Genomic DNA, 17753 nt, shown 5'->3' on the forward strand with positions numbered 1-17753 from the left:
GACCAGGGAAAAAAAATTAAATCATTAATATATAATTGAGATTCTAAAAAGTTGAATACAAAAAAGAAAACCCCCAAAAACCAAAATTCCCCCCCCCCCCTATTTCTATCACAAATACAGGAAACTAATTTCTGCAAGTCCAAATCCATGAAAGCCTTACAAGATTCAAGTGATGGGGGTTTTGAAGCTAATATGAATTTTAAAATATGGGACAAAACAACCTTCTTTCATTCATCTTTTCTGGGTAAAAAAGAATTGCCTTGTGAAGCAAGCATGCCTTTTTTCACTGGCTCTTTGGTTTTTGAATTTTGACATAAGGGAAAACACCAAAGAAGTGGACGATTTTCGGATCCCATCTTCGCTGCTCAGCACGACAAAACATCAGGAACGTGTTGGCGAAATATGAATTGAAGCTCATGAAGACATGCCATAGAGCATGACCTTGAGGGTTGAAGTACCAATGAGATATCTCCTTGCACAATACCTGGTCCATAAGCCAACATATGCTTCCCAGGAACAAAGTTGCTATATATAGCTTTGCAAGCCGCTTTGCATAGTTATCTTTAGTGTAGATGTAGTATTTGTACATTCGAGGGATGCAGAGAAGGCAGAGAATGATGTAATGCACCTTGAAGCCAATTTCGAAGCGGATGAGAGCATGGGCTATTGCAAAGCCGACTCCATAAAAGAACAGGAAAGTAGGCATTGTACTCCGATAGTGCCAGTCTGGTGAATAGAGGATGTAAAAGTATAGAAGCATTTCCCACACCATTGGAGTTTCATCACCTTGCTGTTGCCTGAAAATAAATCGAAAATTCACATTAGAAACCAACATGGTAAAGAAGGATGGACTACAAATTTTTAAGTTCTTAATTCTTAAAGCTAACATAACATGAGCAACGTCTCTCAAAGTTCATTTCCGTACCAGAGGCAGCAAGAACAACCAAATAAGCCCTCAATTTAGTTATTGTTTCTACTAAGCAAACGAATCATGCAAGGAATGGCAATGCAAGTGTAAGAAGCGAAACGAATACTTACACACGTTGTAGTGTGGCGTGGTATAGCATGCTCCCAATGGAAAGTATCATATTAGATATGTGAAGGACACTAAACCTCTTCTCAAATCGTTGTCTCAGGGCATTTATAAGGCCAATGAGTGCAAAAAGAATGCCCGGTATATTGGATATAGTGTTAAAAAACTCCGCAATGTAAGATGAGTGAACATAATTTTTCTCGCACCGATCAGTGGATGTGACAGGACCCCAGAAGCTTGAAAATCCACCTTCCATTCTATGCTAAAAATGTATGACTGTTCACCTGACACAAGCACCTTTTACTGAAGTGTTGAAACTGTCATAAAACCTGCAATTAGTGTCTGTAAACAATTGAGTTGAGATTATAAAATCGCATGAAAAATGACAATCAATTAAAGAAGTACCACGCTTGACTGAAAAACAAATGCCACAACACATTAGACTACAGCATAAGTATGTCGATTCAGATAAGCACATAAAGTAGCCCTTTTACTAGTTGGCCCAATGATCAAGAGCCATTGGGAATAGCAAAAAAGGAGGAACAGAGTATAAAAGGCACAATCACGCAACTAAAAATACAAGGTAAAATTTTTCTAACATCAACTTCTACCAAGCTTCACATTAAGGGATTAAAATCTTATACACGAGCTGTATTCAGGATTCCAGGCTCCCATATGGCGAAATTATGTTAGCAGTTCACTACCCTTCAACTTATTCAATGTCAAACTCTTTTTTTTTCAAATCACAAAAACAAACTGAACACCCACAGGCATGCGCTTGTGTCACAAGTCACGTGAAAAAGGCCACGATTGATGCGCACATTTTAGACTATTCATGTTCATTTGGGTCATTTAGCTTGACAGGATTGACCCATTGTTTAGAAGAGACTCATGGCTTATTTACTTGGATTCCGGTTAAAATGTAAACACTCCATTAACTTGTATTTTTATCGGGATAATTATTGTAAATCCTAAAAGATAAAAATGTACAGAACATAGATCCCTTAAGACTTTCATCTTGTAAATCAACACTAATTTCAATCATTAATGTATTTCAATCCGTACCATTAGATTTGGGGGAGCTCCACTTTGAGACATTCCACCTTATTTATAATCATTCCACCATAAGACTCTCAAATACCTTATGTGCACTGCTTTCTTGTGGCTTTTTTGGTTCTTTCGTTGCTTCATCGCTTTGGGTTTGCTTTCACTTTATTTCAGTGTCTTAGAGAATTTCCTTTGTGAATTCTCATCCTTCGAGAGTTAGGTGAACTTACACAAATTTGAAGCTAAATTTTTACCCAAGGCTGAGCAGTTTGCGAGACTAAAATACTAACATAGAATGGAAGATGGACATCATTGTGGTTGGCAGAGGGTTGAATGCCCTTGTTCATACGGGTGCTTCAAATTTGTTCATGTTAGAAGAGATTGCTCAAAAATTTGGTCTCAAGGTTGAGAAAGAATCGTGGTGGATCAAGACAATGAATTCCAAAATGGTTCTAGCAGTGGTTGAATTAAATTTCCTTAACCGAATTAATGCGCTTCTTGTTCCTTTTGCTGATTCCATGTGTATCATCAATTTGCGCCATTAATGTGTGGTGCCAATTAAACGGGATGAGAGTGTGGCCAATTAAACGGGATGAGAGTGTGGCCAAGGTACTCTTGACAATCTAGTTTGCTAAAAGGATGCACATAGATGAACTATCCTACTTAGCAACCTTGAAAGCCGATTAATTTCTTAAACCCATTGATGAGATTCCAAAGGAGGTAGTACAATTGTTACAATCTTTTCGAGATGTGATGTCTGCCAAGTTGCCCAAGAGATTAACGCCTAAGAGGGAGGTGGATCACAGGGTTGAGTGTGGCACAATACTAAGCCACCGGCTAAAGCCTCATACAAAATGTCTCGGCCAGAGTTAGAGGAGATACAGAAACAGTTGAAAAAGTTCTTAGATGTTGGGTTCATTAGACCATTTGGTGGACCGGTTTTGTGACGCGCTATGACTCGTATGAGTTCCTTGTAATGTCCAAAGGACTGACTAATGCTCCAACGACATTCTACACATCGATGAATAAGGTACTTAAACCTTTTCTAAATCACTTTTCTAGGTACCTTTCTTAGGTCACATTGCGGGAGTGACAAAATCCGAATGAATGAAAACAAAATTCGAGCTATTGTTGATTGGGAGCCACCAACCAAAGAAACAGAGTTGCGGTCTTTCATTGGATTGGAGAATTATTACTGACGCTTTGTTGAAGGTTATCCTAGAATCATTACACCGTAACTTAATCGCTTTGAGTTTGTTTCCACTTTATTTCAATACCTTAGAGAATTTCCTTTGTGAATTCTCGTCCTTTGAGAGTTGGGCAGATTTAGGTGGATTTAATGCTAAGTTTCTATCTAAGGCTGTGCAATTTACAAGACTAAAGTTCTAGCCCATGACACTTGGATTTAGAGAATAAGTCAAAAACGACAACCCCAGAATCACTAAATAGAAAGCTTGTAACACTTGTTGCAGCCATCATGAGTTTTGATAAGAAAAATATATTTTTTAAGTTAGTTTCTAGCTTTTCCGTCTATATTTAGACCCATTGATTGCTCTGCATGATGAAAAACAAGTTTATACTCCAGAACAGTTCTCTAAATAAAAAATGAACTTAAAGTAAAACTGCTTATTCTCTGACATAATTTCATCTCTTAAGATGGAATCAACTATAAAATCATTCTACTTCCATGTCCTATCCCTAATACCGATACAACAAGTCATGCAGCAATATGCTACATAGCACATGCCAAATTATAGACAATTCAGCCTATAAACAGACCTATAAACCTGCAATGGCACCAATCTCATCAAATTCCAATAACCTTTCGCTACTACAGAAGCAATAGCAATGGCATCTTCCTTCAACTCAAGGGTCCCAACGATGATCGCTGAGATCTAACTACTACTTAGCATCTTGGCTACTTATTTGAATCAATCTATTCAAAATAATAACAAGAAACCTAAAAAGGCATTAAAAACTACCAAATAAAAAAATATACTTCACTGCAACTACGTAATCCAATAAACTACTGCAATCCCGTTTTTCTTCACCCTAAATAAAACATACATTAAGCCTATTTCGCCTTAGAGTCTGATCCAAGCAATCTTCTTAAAGATCCCAGTGTTTCAAAATTCCATCCAATGCTAACTAAAGCATTAACCCTAAGTTTAAAAACAGCCTTAGCATACTGAAAAATACAAAGCAGGTCCCAAAATCCAAGCAAATCCTCAGCAATTAAAATCTATCTTTATACACTAAAAAAATTCAAATTTCATCAAACAAGTTAATGCAAAAGAGAAATACAATTTGAAGGAAAGAAAATACCTTTCAGCTACCCATGAAATAAAAAATGTACTTGAACTCCCAAAACCGTAAACCCAAAGAAACATCCCTTTGAAATTTGACCTAACCCATTAAAACCCATTACTCAAAAAGTAAAACAAAAGACTTCTTTTTCAATAACAAAACTGCCCACACACATAGTTCACCAAACAAAGAAACAATTATACATATATGTATATATATTTATTGAAAAGCGAAAATATGGAGAAAGTGGAATAGGAACAAACCTTTAGAAACAAGTAAGATCTGTTATTCGCAACGAAGCCAATCTTAAGCTGCTTTCAAAACGGGGAATAGATTCGAGGGAAGGAATCTGGCGGTGGAATTAAGGAAGCAGGGGGGGCGCGTGAGGCGGGGAACCAAAATTATTATTTATTATATAGGGAACCGTTCGTTGGGTTATATTAATAATAATGTGATGGACGGTTGAGATTTTTTTGATTCGCTAACTGAAATTTTAAAGGATGATTTGAAGCTTTAAAAATTACGAAGACCTAAGTTATTGCTTTTCTCAATTTATTTTGGGTTTATTAAGTTTATATAAAATTAAAATATTTTAGTTTTGTAGATTCCTTGTAAATATATTTTTATAATAATATAGAGCCATTCAAATATTATAATCATAATTAATTCTTAAAAAATATAATCAAACTAATATTGGAATATTTTAAAATGAAATTGAAATAAATCTAGACATAATTTACATTTGTTAGTCATGATTGATTATACACAACAATATTTGGATATTGAGATTTCAAAATTTCTACTGTCATTGAGTAAAAATCTTCATTGATTAAGGTTATTATTTTTTATTTTATCAATGAATTGATGATAAAAATCCATTAAACTTTTAAAGTAAAAATATACATTTATAAATTATGTATATACCAATAGAAAAAGTCTAACATGAGTTCTACTGTTTCTAATCACAAATTTAGCCATTAGATGACAAATAATGAAAAATAGCTAAAATATTTACTTTTTGAATATTTTTGTCAAGAATTTCGAAAAGTTGAATGGCATGTACATATATTTATTTATGACATGCTCTCGTAGATACACACAACACCAACACTTCAACTGCAAATAGCCATTTATATTTGTAAATGTTCTTAACTATTTTCATGCGATGTTTTAGTAATTTTTCATATCGTGTAATCATGTCCATAAAAAATGGATTAAAAAGCCCATTCATATCTATGAGATAAAAATGTGTGCGTGCCAAAATTCTTTTTGAAAAATCACGATGAACTTAAAGCACAAAAACAAAATAAGAACAGAAAATAGTTAAAATTCATAACACAATTTTCCAATTTCTTCTTTGGGATAAATGGCTTGATGTAACCATCTTTATCTAATTGACCCATTGGTAATGGAGGAAACTTTGCAAATCCCAGCAGATGTGGTCAAAGGAATATCTTTATAACAGGCCACCAGATTTGCATCACTGTGGAGATCCACTTGTAGAGTTTCCCAAACCTTTTTCTTTGGGTTTAACACATCATCCGGCTCGCCTGTGAAACCAGGAAAGGTAACTCGCTCTCCGACCTTGGCTGACTTTGGTGGTTCAACCAATTCCACCTAATAAACATGAATCAAAGGTATCTTTTAGAACCATCCTATCCAATGTTACCAGTTAGATGGCATGAAATTTACATCAACATTTTATTGTTTCGTTGAATCGAAGTCCATTCCAGTATACAAGCCTACGAAATTCTACACCAAGTTAAATTACTTCAGGGGTTGATGCCATTAACGAAAGCTATTTGCTTACCTTGGTGTGGTCGTTGTTCGAAGCTGCAAGAACCATTGCATGTGATTTTATACCGCGCATGGTTGCGGGCTTCAAATTACAAAGAACACAAACCATCCGGTCCTGCTCGATAATAAATCCAAAGAAGATATTAGAAAAACCTTAAACATAGATCAAGCACCTCATCTACAATTGATAACCTCTACAATTGACATATTACTGAACAAATTACAGGGCAAAGAACAAATACCTGCATCTCTTCCAAAGGAATATATTTCACGAGCCCACTAACAACTGTTCGAGGCTGCGCTTCACCCACATCGATCTCTTCAACATACAGAGAATCAGCATCGGGATGTTTCTGAGCTTTTATAATCTTGCCAACCCGAATATCGAGTCTTGTGATGGAAATTTCCGGTTCAGCAGTGGGCTTTTCTTTAGAGTTGGCTGAAGATTTCTTAGCTTTCTCTTTCTTGCTATCTGTAACAAATAACAGCTCACAACTAAGCTAAGCTTGCGCATAATATACACATATCTAACGAAAAGGAGTGAAGAACCAACGAGATTTTAGCTTAGATAAAATCTTCAAATGAAATTATACAAACCAAAAAATAATGCTCCAAAAAGTAGTTTCGGGACAGAAAGAAAAGAAGCAATAATCAGCCCTATGAATTTAATGAAAATTTTGAAGGAAAAAACACCCAAGTTATTTAAAGTAAACCCAATAAAAAATTGTTTACTTATTTTAGGTAATGTCCACTGTTCCCCTTTGAACTTTCCCGAAACACTTCTATGAAATCTAAAACTTACTTTTCCAACACTTCTTTTTCATTTTTGGATTTTCACATTAAAAAACTGTAAACATCAATATTATGGAGAAGAGTTCAAAATAATCTATAATTCAAATAAAAACACAAATATAGAGAAATTTTGGAAATGATAAGGACGGTTATCGCTTAATATATTTTTAAATTGCCATGTCAATTCATTTTTTATTATAATTTTGAACTTTAATAATAAGATTAAAGTCATAAATATAAAATAATTTTAATTAAATTAAGAAGTTTCTAGAAGGATAATTTTTTCTAGATAATAATTCTTTAAATATAACAAAGGAGACATATCCAACCTGAAATTTTTGTTTTCTTCAGTTGCTCAGCAGTCTTTGCAGCATCGGCTTCTGCCCTTGCACGCCTATCAGCTTGACTTCCGGCATATTGTTGCCTTAGCTCTTCAACTCTTTCAGTTTTCTGTCATTTATTATGTTTACAATATAAGTATGACCAAAAAGAAAAACAAGTACTGTGCCAATCCGTCGACTCCAAACCACCAAATAGTAAAAATAAAATAAAGAAGATGGCATATTGACATATAACATAGAAGATGCAATGATACCAGTTCCTCAAATAAAGGTTTTGGATCTCCGATTTTATGCCCAGCTGGTATTATCTCCCACGGTCTTGAAGCCCTATCGATGTCTCCTTTCTCATCACAAAGGGAAATTTGTGCTTGAGGAGGCAAATTAAGTTGCTTAAATACCTTTAAATGCAACAAAAAAAAAATGGATCTCATAGCATGAGAAATCAAGTTAAACAGTCAGCACTGCACATAACAGAATTATTTCCAATCACAGCAGGAGAAAATCTCTGAACCTATTAGATTACCTCAACAGAAAAAGATGGAATAAAAGGTTCCAATAGGCATGCAAGAATATGCACTAGCCCCACTGCAGTTCTCATAACAATTGAACAAGAAGGTTGGTCTTCTTTGTAAAGCTTCCAAAATTGGCTTTCCTGAATGGAAAATATCAATAAAACACATTAGAAGAAGTGCCATTAGCCAGAAAAAGAAACATATTTATAACAGAGTAACTCGATAAAATATTTCCTAGAACTAGAGTTTCTCCAACTTACTTGCAGATATGCATTTCCTTCACCTGAGAGGCTCATTGCAGTTCTTAATCCTTGCTTTAATTTCACCTGCAGAAAGTCCAAAGAGTTGTAAATAGTTATGATTTGAGGATGCAAAGGGCGATAGGTTCTAGTCAAATGTAATGATGTCAAAGTTTAAGAACAGTCACCTTCTCCATGGCTTCAATATATTGCTCTACATGTTTACCCACTTTCTCACTTAAAGCCTTTGTCAAGGGATGTGACTCAGCAGTTGGAGAATCAGGAATAACGGAACCATATCCTTGACCTGCAGTCAGCAAGTATTAGATAAATCCACTGGCACAGATCCAACTATGTGAAGCAGTAAAAAGCCAGTTGTTGCTAAATAACTATCCATTTCCCAAAACAAATGAAAAGGGAAAAAAGAGTTGTAATAGAAGCACAAAGTTTATTGACTAATTCTCAACCATACAGACTATTCCGAAAGTAACATCTAGTTATTTCACCACCAACAATATGAAAAACAAAGTTTGATAGGTAATTTCTTAATATTAGGACTTCGAGGATATATCTTACCTATCGCTTGATCAATCATCACTTGAACTAAGGCTTAAGCAGAAATATAAAAACAATTCCTGTCAATTATGAACTAAAAGTCCAGGTACTATCACAGACAGCATGATTCTTTCCCCTCCAACTTGAATATAACAACAAATTTTGAACTCCCACAGCAAGAACGATATCCAAATTCTTAAAAACAAAAGGATTCCAGTCGATCAGATGACTAACCAGGAGGTTTTGCAATAAAGCTCAAAACTCGATTGATGAAGTTGCCCAAATTACTAAGCAACTCGTTATTCAGTTTTGCTTGCAAGTCGTCCCATGTAAACAAGGTGTCAGAAACCTAGTTTCCAAAACAACAAGATAATAATTATAAAAAAAAAGAAAAAACAGTATGTAGAATGCAAGATCAAAGAAAGTCATAAATGATGTTAACTGAAGAGGGCTACCTCAGGTCTATTGGTTAACAAGTAATATCTCCATACTTCTACAGGTATTTTTGTATCCTTTACATCATTGCCAAAAACTCCTATGCCTTTACTCTTGGAGAACTTCCCTATAAAAACCAAACAAATAAAAAACTGAGTACATCAGGCTGTTAAGATGGATAATTCATGATTTCACTTGTCTAGCATGCACTAATCTTAAATCAATTCATTTCCCCACAGCATGTGGATCGAACCAATCAAATGGCTACTTACCAGCTTCGTAATTTAAATACTCTGTAACACTGATGCTTTTCATCAATGTCCAGTTTTCACTGGTCCCAAGAAGAGTTGATGGAAACATCACCTGAAATAGAAATATACTACATTTAAAACTTATGCAGAAACAACTCCATAGTTTTATTTTATTTTTAAAAAAGAACAACACAAAATTCGTTTCTTTCACTACTTTCTATGGGAAGATGACACTACCATAGCGTAGTGAATGGAAAACAAAGCAGGATATAATTTATTAAAACGAAAAGCAGGAAAGAAAATACTAGATAAATGGACTAAACAATTCCACATCATGATACGATAAGATTTAAGTCCTCCAAGAATAATTCACCAACAGATCTCCACAACTGTCACAGAAAAATTACACAAATACTATCCATATCCAAAATGGTTTGATGCTCCAGCATTGTAGTTCAATTCAAGACCTTCAGCAACTTTACTGTATGTCAAATATGTGGAGCAAGTCATCTAAGTATTAAAGGAGAAAAGATCCTCATCTATCAGCTACAGCAAGAATGGAACACAAAACTACAGCTAAATGCATGACATAGCACCCTATCAGTCAAGGCAATTTTGAACATGATACTTACAGTATGAAATGGTATGTTGTCTTTTCCCATGAACTGAAACAGCTCCACATTTTCAGGATTTTTCCACCATTTTTCCCAATCAAATGTGTAGCATTTAGTAATTGAGACATATCCAATAGGTGCATCAAACCAGACATAGAAAACCTATCACCACAAGGTTTGAAAGTAGACTGAATAAATAAACTCAACCTTTTTTTCAATTACAAAATGGACTAAACTGCCATCATAATATATTGAAACTTTATCTTACCTTGTCCTTAAAATTCTCGTGTGGAACAGGAACCCCCCACTTCAAGTCTCTGGTAATACACCGTGCTTTAAGTCCTTCTGTGAGCCAAGCTTGTGTTGTATTAATAGCATTTTGGCTCCAAGAACCATCAACTGACATTTTGTTGATGTACTCAACTAATTTATCCTTTAGCAAAGGAAGCTCAAGAAATAAGTGCCTTGTGTCACGAATATGTGGAGTATTTTGGCAGGCCTGTAATCAAAGTTCAACCATCCTTATAAATTGCAATACTTCCATTAATTCCCAATTTCCTTATCAAAACTTCCTCATTGTAAAAAAAGAAACAATATAGTAGCACTTCAAAATTGATATTACATTCACTGGCCTCATAAAAAAACAATTAACTTCAGCAATAGGTGATATGCACATCTCCAGACACGGTATCTCTTCCATAAATAGAAAAGCATCACTCATTATAATGAAGTGCAGGAAAAGAATTACCACAACCACAATTATGGATAAAGAAATAAATGTCAATCTAGTTACTGATCTAATTGTACCTTGCACCTAGGTTCTTTTAGTTCAGTAGGATTCAAGAGCTTCCCGCACTTTTCACATTGATCTCCACGAGCAGAATTGTAGTTACACCCTCCATCTGGACAGGTTCCTTCCACAAGCCGATCAGCCAGGAATCGTTGGCATGTATCACAAAAAAGCTAGATGCCAAGAGGAATTCAAGTCATAAGAAAAAATACAAACTAAAGCAGAATATTTAGCACAGTAAATGAGTTTTGGGTCAAATTGTTGAAACTTTTTTTTTCCTTTATTCTCTGCAACAACTGTGCAAAAAATTATTCTTTTTTTTTATTATAAAAAGACACAAAATTTTACTTTTACATGAAGCAAATATGTGAATTAGTTAACATTTTCTTTCAAATCAATTACGATTTGCCTTCAACATTAACTTACGAGTTATACATTCCAACTTAAGAACAAAGATCAATTAAACAAATAAAGTCATTCACGAAATATTGCCTACATACCTGTTGCATTGGTTTCTCCGTAAGCCAATTGTTCTCCCATAGCTTCTTGAAAATTGCTTGGCAAACTTCAGTTTGTTCCGGACTCGATGTTCTTCCAAACTTATCGAAACTTATATCAAACCAATCATAAACTTCCTTATGAAGTGCATGATACCTAAAAAATCAAATAAAGTCAGAAACTTGAAACAAATTTTCAGCAGAAACTCGCAACAATATTTTTTTAAATTACTTGTCACAAATCTCTTGAGGAGTACAATTCTCTTCCACGGCTTTAGTCTCCGTCGTCGTTCCGTACTCATCGGTTCCACAAATATATATAGCATTATAGCCTCGCAACCGGCAATAGCGAGCAAAAACGTCGGCGCTTAAGACACCTTTACCAAACCAAAAAAAAAAATCAAAATCATCACAAAATGCGGAAAAAAGAAGAAGAAAAGATTAGTTAAGCCCTAGAATTAGAGACGCGATAACACACTTCCGATGATGTTGCCGAGATGAGGGACGTTGTTGACGTAAGGCAAAGCGCTGGTGATGAGGACGTTGCGTTTCCCAGCGACTGGAAGCTTCGGAGCCATCTCATTTGGGTCTCCCATTAGCTCTGATTGGTCTTCTTATACCGGCGGCGGCGCACTTTGAATAAAAGTCGCGAGCTTTTATCAACTTCGCGTTTGGCGACTGGAAATGTTACAGAGAGGAAGGAATTGGAGCAAACGAGGGTTTAATTGGGGGATGACGGAAAATTACAATCAGTGGCCATCATTTTACAGTGTACATATCTTATTGGATGCCTAGGAAATCTTTTTTATTTTACTTTTTTAGGTAATTTAATTCGGGTTTCATAATATTTTAGGATTTAGACCGGTGAAATTCGAACCCATAAATTTTGAATTGATTTATCCGAAGAGTATGAGATTTTACTGAAAATTGGGTGAGGGGTGAAATTTTTGTTTTGGATACTGCATATAAACCAGTGTAATTATTTGTCTTTGTCTTTACCCACTTCATTATATTAAATTATTATTTTATTTTTATATATAAATTAGGTTTAATATTGTAAAAATTCTCAAATTTAAAAAAATATTAAGTCCTTACTTTTTTTTCACTTAATTAGATACTTAAATTTTTAAAATATATAAAAAAAAGTCATTAAACTTAAAAAAAAATTTAAGCCATTATTTTTTTCACTCAATTTAATACTTAAAATAATTGTCCCTAATTTTTTTCAGTTAAAGCCACCATGTATCATAAACACAGCTTGACATGTGATAAAAAAATTATAAAAATAGAAATCACTAAAAGTTATAAAATTTATTAAATTTTAATAAAAACTATAAAAATAGTAAAAAAATTATAAAACATATAGTAATATAGAAAAAATTATAAACTTTTATAAAGATGGAAGAAAATTATAAAAAAAATATAAATTTCGTAAAAGATTTATAAAAATTTCGTAAAAGATTTATAAAAATTATCATACCAAAAGAAGTGTTTTATAATTTTTTTATAATATTTTTTATTTTTTATTTTTTATCATTTTTGTCATATATCACGCTATATTGCTGTAAGTGACGGCTTTAACTGAAAAAAAATTAAGGGTCGTTAACTTTAACTGTTAATGGTTAAAGTTAATGGCCAAAGGGCCTTTTTAATTTTTAATACATTTTGACAGTTCAAGTACTCAATTGAGTGCAAAAAAAATAATGATACATTTTGAAAGTTTAAATACTCAATTAGGTGCAAAAGAAAAAACAACAACTTAATTACTTTTTTCACCTTTAAACCTATAAAGTATTAAAAGTAAAAAAAATGTAATAACATAATATAAAAGATAAATCATATATTTTATGTTTTCATAAATGTTGTGTTTAAATATTTACATAATTTTAAAAAGATTTTAGAGCAGCGAGGTGAGACAGAAATAAATGCATATAACATTTATAGAGGTGGTAGTATAAATTCATAATGGAGAGGAACAAGTTATAAGCGGAACAAATGGTAAAACAAAGTGGTTTTCATAATTTATGATATGAACTCGAACACTAATACTAAGTCATATTTATCATAATTGCAAACATAATCAACAACGAGAAAAACCAAAAAGACCGACAACAGAATGGTGAATAAATGAATGCAGACTACTCTCTTTTTCCCTCTACCTTTACATTAACTTAGCAAAATAAAGTGTTCTGTGTTACAAATCATCAAAATTGCAGTGGAATTGCAATGACCACAGCTAGTTTTCTCTTCCATTTCTCGATTAGAAATGAGCTTCTCAGCTTTCAACCAATTTAATGAAATTTAACATTTCAAGAAGTTTACAGAATCTCTCCCCCTTTTCTCTCTAATGGCAATTGGTTTGGAATGAATTAATTCTTCCAGCAATGGAATGGACATGATAAAATCATGTAATTGTTGCCACAACTGATCGGTTCTTTGGACGAAGTTTTGACCATTCAATCGTGTGGTAATAGCATGAACTGAAACACCCGAGTTTGACGGCAGAATACTGCTGGGCCGAATTTGGCTGCAGTGTAGGAAGGTTAACTATTGTGCCGACTGATAAAGACGAAATCAGGAACTCCCACCTTGGGGTTTTTCTTTGATTGAGATTCATTGCTGCTAAATAGCCATGTTTGGTCATCGAAATCAGGCCATTCTTCCATTTCCGAAACTGAAAGTACCTGGCTTAAATACTTGGTATCTGGGTGCGGTGGTTTCATAAATACTTTATCAGTCTGACTAGCTTTTGCACTAGTTGATAAATGCTTTGTTGGGGAGATAGATGACAGCTGAGCTTCAATAATACCATTCACCTTGCGTTCGTTATTATCTGCTTTAAGACTGGTTCTTGCTTTGGGGGTATCTGAAGTAGGTGCAATGGGAGATTTACAAGATTCCAATGTCCTTCCATTGTCCGTCAACGGATGAGAGGAAGTAGTTCTCGGCTGCTTTTTGGGTTTAATGTCATCAACTGTAAGAAAAAGAAAGCAAAACCGTTAACCAAGAGTTATAAAGCTCTAGAACTTTTACTTCCACTAAAAGCAATTGCTCGATTTCAAGCACAGGTTTACTGTGAGTTTTCTAACAGATAAGAGGGCATCAAGTTTCAAGCAATCACCTACCTAAACAAAAAGAAAAGTTTCAAGTGATCAGCGGGATTGATACATACAATCATGGCATAAAACTCACCATGAAAGAATCCATTTTTTTCTCGGTCCTTGCGCTTGTGGAGATTTTCCATAGCAACAGCACCCTTGTTACCTACGTCGAAAGGATCCAATGATTTTTGAGTTTTGGTACCTACAGGGTCATCTTTCTTGCTTCCTTTCAAATTATCCTGCTCCAAATTCCGATGTTCAGTTTTGGCCTTCACTGCCGCTTCATGCTTCTCTCTGTCCCTATCCTTCTCTTTCCCATGGCTTTTTTTCTCCTTGTGCTTATCATTGCTTTCTTTTTCTTTGGTTTTTTCTTTCCCTTCTCCCCGCCTCTCGGTATTATTGTCCGCTTGTCCAGGGATCCCTTCAGCTCTAGCTTTAACTGCACCACCAAGGTTCGAGACCATAGCATTTCGACCAGAGCTTGTATCCTCCCTGATTCTTTGCACATCCAACCTACTATCATCACTTCTCTTGTTCTTTTCCATCCCTTCAGCTGGCGTGTTGGCAGTCTTAGCCACCAATCTGACCATTTGCTCATCTCGCTTTTTGTCGTTAACCATAAACTTCTCTGCAAATCGGTCCCAGCTCCTGGACCTTCATCTCTGATCCTCCTCCCTTGCACAAATTTAGAATCCCGGAAATCTTCAGCGAGATTGCTATTCTGGCTAACCTTTTGCCCATTATAACCCAAAAATTGTCCAGCATGCTTCTTGTCATCCAAGGTACTGCTTCGGTCTTTATCCCTACCTTTCTCTTTCTGAATGAACTTGTCCCCACTTTGACCTTCAGATTTTCCAGGAAGTATATTCTCATCTGAGATTTTCTCCCCATTTTGACCCCCTGGAAGACCATGAAACTTCTTCTCATCGGAGATATTACTTCTATCTTTCTCTTTATCTCTATCCTTTTCCTTCTTTTCCTTCTTTTTTTCTCTGTGTTTTTCTTTTTTGTCTTTCTTATCTTTATGCTTTCCATCACTTTTATCTTTCTATTTTTTTTTCCTTTTTTTCTCTCTTTTCCTTGTCCTTGTCTTTGTCCTTCTTCTCCTTCTTATGCTTCTTCTCTTTTTCCTTCTCCTGAAAACAAGATCGATGTTAGAAATCAAATGCAAAATAATATTTACATTACTAAGAACCAATCAAACCTATTTTGCTTGAGCTTAGATGTAAATGTCAGATACGGGTATGGCCAGTTTTTATTAAGTTTTTCCATGTGATTGTAGTCATATGCCATGTCCCATGCACCCATGTTCAAATATGCACGGGAGTGGGTGTTGGACATGGATAATTCAAAAAAATAAAAATAAAGAGAGTCGGGGCAACATATAATCAAACAGACCTTCAATAAACACCAAATGTTGAAAATTATACTAAAAGATCCATTCTACACCAAGTTACAATAATGCACAGATAGTATGCAAACTGAGCAAATAACTTTTTCATCAAGAAAAATTCCAAAAGATTACTTAAAGGCTACCACAAAAAACAAGATAATCCCTCTGTATTCTGTCTGGAAAAGTTATGAAAGCGGGTATTAAAGTGAATTTATTAAACATCTATAGCCACAACTTGAAAAGGGACAATGACAGCACACCATAAATACAAAACCCACAACTTGTGAATGGCAGACAAGGCTACACCACCATAACCAATTCAACTATTCAGCAAGCAGAATGTACTGTGTTCGGATAGCTAGAATTGAATCTTAGTTTGCACGCACCTCTACCATAAATACTTGTATGCTATACGAATCATAATATGAGCGTAGACATGCAAGCTATAGCAATGCTCAACAATGACCGAGCCAAATTCAAGTTTTGACAAGCCAAGTTCAAGTAATTTACGAGCACAAATGTTTGGTTCACACACCTAGATGAAACTATATACTCAGTTTACACCATGAGACATGTCTCTTCATAGACAATGAAAACTGTTGCGGCAATGATACCGACGACATCAAAAAATCATGGTGGAAACTCATATTCTATCCTCATAACTCTCACAAAAACTGCACCTACTAAAAATATCATCCATTATGGTAACAGATGTTCGGGCCATTCCTTCAGCAAAGCCCAAACTATTCTCTTCATATCAACCTCATGAGAATTGCTACTCCAAAACAAATAATCAACTTAATGGATTTCCACTAAGAGAAATCTATTTCCGATGCTCTTGTCCTACATAAATTCTCCATAGGTCACTTTGATCAACATATCAACAAACCAGAAACCCTAATTGATTCGTTCAGTCGTAAATATTAAAAAAAATGCATAATGGTGAGTATATAAATTAGACACCAGAAATACTACTCTGCCATTTCAATAAGCTCCCAGTTCAGTTATTTATTCCTATACAACCAAGATCTTGTCTGTTCAAAATAAACAGGCCATCAACCTAAACCACGGAATTAGAAAACGTGCTTCACTCAGCAAGAAGAGCAATCATAGAATATCATGTATGCATAAAATGCATTTCGAGATAACGCAGCCAAAACTTTATAAAGCATTTAATACTGCATGGAAATAGAAACTGAGAAGCACAAACTCAAATCCAATGTAAATATCAGAGTATTGGTTCTCAGGATCCTATTGAATGCTAATTCAGTTTTACCATAAAAGGCTATACAATATAAGAAAACAGTGTTAACCTTTTTTAGTAAGTCCTCATTCTCAATCCTAGCCTTCTTTTCGTATCCTGGTGGTGGAAAAGGAAAGCAACGCGACATTTCACTGATGTTCAAAACACGATACTCGAATGCCTTTGAAAGCCAAAACACTTGGTTTATCTTCTAGTAGCAAAGTTCCAGAAAGGGAACAACCAGTACCAATGCTCCTATCCATGCACCATATCCTTGCATACATTTCCAGCTTCAGTATTCCTCCATGAGCTCCTGTCACTCTTTAACAGCTCAACAAGTCACCAAGATCAGTAATCTCAGATGCAACCCCAAGTCAACTGGTTATTACTAAACAAATCACTTCAAATGCAAAAATCAAGACGGGCAACCACTTAGGAAACCTACTGTTTCCTTATGCCAAGCTACTTCAACAATGCCCCAAATAGAAAGATAATTTCAAGAAATGCTCTTTTGATCAACAATTCTAGCTCAGAAACTTGGGAAACCTACTGCTTTCTTATGCCAAGCTAACAATTCCCCGAATAGGAAGATAAAGAAATGCTCTTTTGATCAATAATTCTAGCTCAGAAACTTGGGAAACCTACTGCTTTCTTATGCCAAGCTAACAATTCCCCGAATAGGAAGATAACGAATCTCTTTTGATCAATAATTCTAGCTCAGAAACTTAGGGAACCTACTGTTTTCTTATTCCAAGCTACTTCAACAATGCCCCAAATAGAAAGATAACTTAAAAGAAATGCTCTTT

General features: G+C 34.9%; 3 protein-coding genes across 9 annotated transcripts; all 3 read right to left on the minus strand.

The window, feature by feature from the left end:
- Window positions 1–207: 207 nt before the first annotated feature.
- On the minus strand, window positions 208–5424 carry LOC107943816 (alkaline ceramidase). Of its 7 annotated transcripts, none has more exons than XM_041077127.1 (4): window positions 4651–4797; window positions 4406–4486; window positions 1039–1350; window positions 208–797 (listed from the first exon to the last, which is right to left on the minus strand). In XM_041077127.1, the coding sequence occupies exons 3-4, from the start codon at window positions 1287–1289 to the stop codon at window positions 284–286; spliced, it is 765 nt and encodes a 254-aa protein (XP_040933061.1). In that variant the 5' UTR covers window positions 1290–1350; window positions 4406–4486; window positions 4651–4797; the 3' UTR covers window positions 208–283. The 7 variants fall into 7 exon arrangements, with proteins under 7 accessions (XP_040933061.1, XP_016733126.1, XP_016733125.1 ...); XM_016877637.2 differs by having other exon boundaries at window positions 1039–1362; XM_016877636.2 differs by having other exon boundaries at window positions 1039–1375.
- Window positions 5425–5597: 173 nt separating this feature from the next.
- On the minus strand, window positions 5598–11985 carry LOC107943818 (methionine--tRNA ligase, cytoplasmic). Its single transcript, XM_041077126.1, has 17 exons — window positions 11689–11985; window positions 11443–11587; window positions 11214–11367; window positions 10731–10886; window positions 10192–10422; window positions 9942–10085; window positions 9331–9421; window positions 9079–9185; window positions 8858–8972; window positions 8257–8375; window positions 8090–8155; window positions 7841–7969; window positions 7572–7715; window positions 7306–7426; window positions 6427–6656; window positions 6198–6299; window positions 5598–6004 (listed from the first exon to the last, which is right to left on the minus strand). The coding sequence occupies exons 1-17, from the start codon at window positions 11804–11806 to the stop codon at window positions 5774–5776; spliced, it is 2403 nt and encodes an 800-aa protein (XP_040933060.1). The 5' UTR covers window positions 11807–11985; the 3' UTR covers window positions 5598–5773.
- Window positions 11986–13330: 1345 nt separating this feature from the next.
- On the minus strand, window positions 13331–15442 carry LOC107943820 (uncharacterized). The gene is made up of 2 exons (XM_016877642.2): window positions 14403–15442; window positions 13331–14184 (listed from the first exon to the last, which is right to left on the minus strand). The coding sequence occupies exons 1-2, from the start codon at window positions 14929–14931 to the stop codon at window positions 13754–13756; spliced, it is 960 nt and encodes a 319-aa protein (XP_016733131.1). The 5' UTR covers window positions 14932–15442; the 3' UTR covers window positions 13331–13753.
- Between the last annotated feature and the right edge of the window lie 2311 nt (window positions 15443–17753).

The sequence above is a fragment of the Gossypium hirsutum genome, chromosome A09, assembly GCF_007990345.1.
Source record: "Gossypium hirsutum isolate 1008001.06 chromosome A09, Gossypium_hirsutum_v2.1, whole genome shotgun sequence".
Lineage (NCBI taxonomy): Eukaryota > Viridiplantae > Streptophyta > Magnoliopsida > Malvales > Malvaceae > Gossypium > Gossypium hirsutum.

What these genes read in the sequence shown, in the direction of transcription:
- LOC107943818 (XM_041077126.1), bottom strand. Translation starts at nt 11,806, where the DNA reads ATGGGAGACCCAAATGAGATGGCTCCGAAGCTTCCAGTCGCTGGGAAA. An exon ending in CCTCAAGAGATTTGTGACAA is followed by an intron (nt 11,368 to 11,442) that starts GTAATTTAAAAA and finishes TTGATTTTTTAG; the next exon opens with GTATCATGCACTTCATAAGG. An exon ending in CTTTATTGCAAAACCTCCTG is followed by an intron (nt 8,376 to 8,857) that starts GTTAGTCATCTG and finishes TGCTGACTGCAG; the next exon opens with GTCAAGGATATGGTTCCGTT.
- LOC107943820 (XM_016877642.2), bottom strand. Translation starts at nt 14,931, where the DNA reads ATGGTTAACGACAAAAAGCGAGATGAGCAAATGGTCAGATTGGTGGCT. An exon ending in AAAAAATGGATTCTTTCATG is followed by an intron (nt 14,185 to 14,402) that starts GTGAGTTTTATG and finishes TTTTTCTTACAG; the next exon opens with TTGATGACATTAAACCCAAA.
- LOC107943816 (XM_016877635.2), bottom strand. Translation starts at nt 1,289, where the DNA reads ATGGAAGGTGGATTTTCAAGCTTCTGGGGTCCTGTCACATCCACTGAT. An exon ending in CACGCCACACTACAACGTGT is followed by an intron (nt 798 to 1,038) that starts GTAAGTATTCGT and finishes ATTTATTTTCAG; the next exon opens with GCAACAGCAAGGTGATGAAA.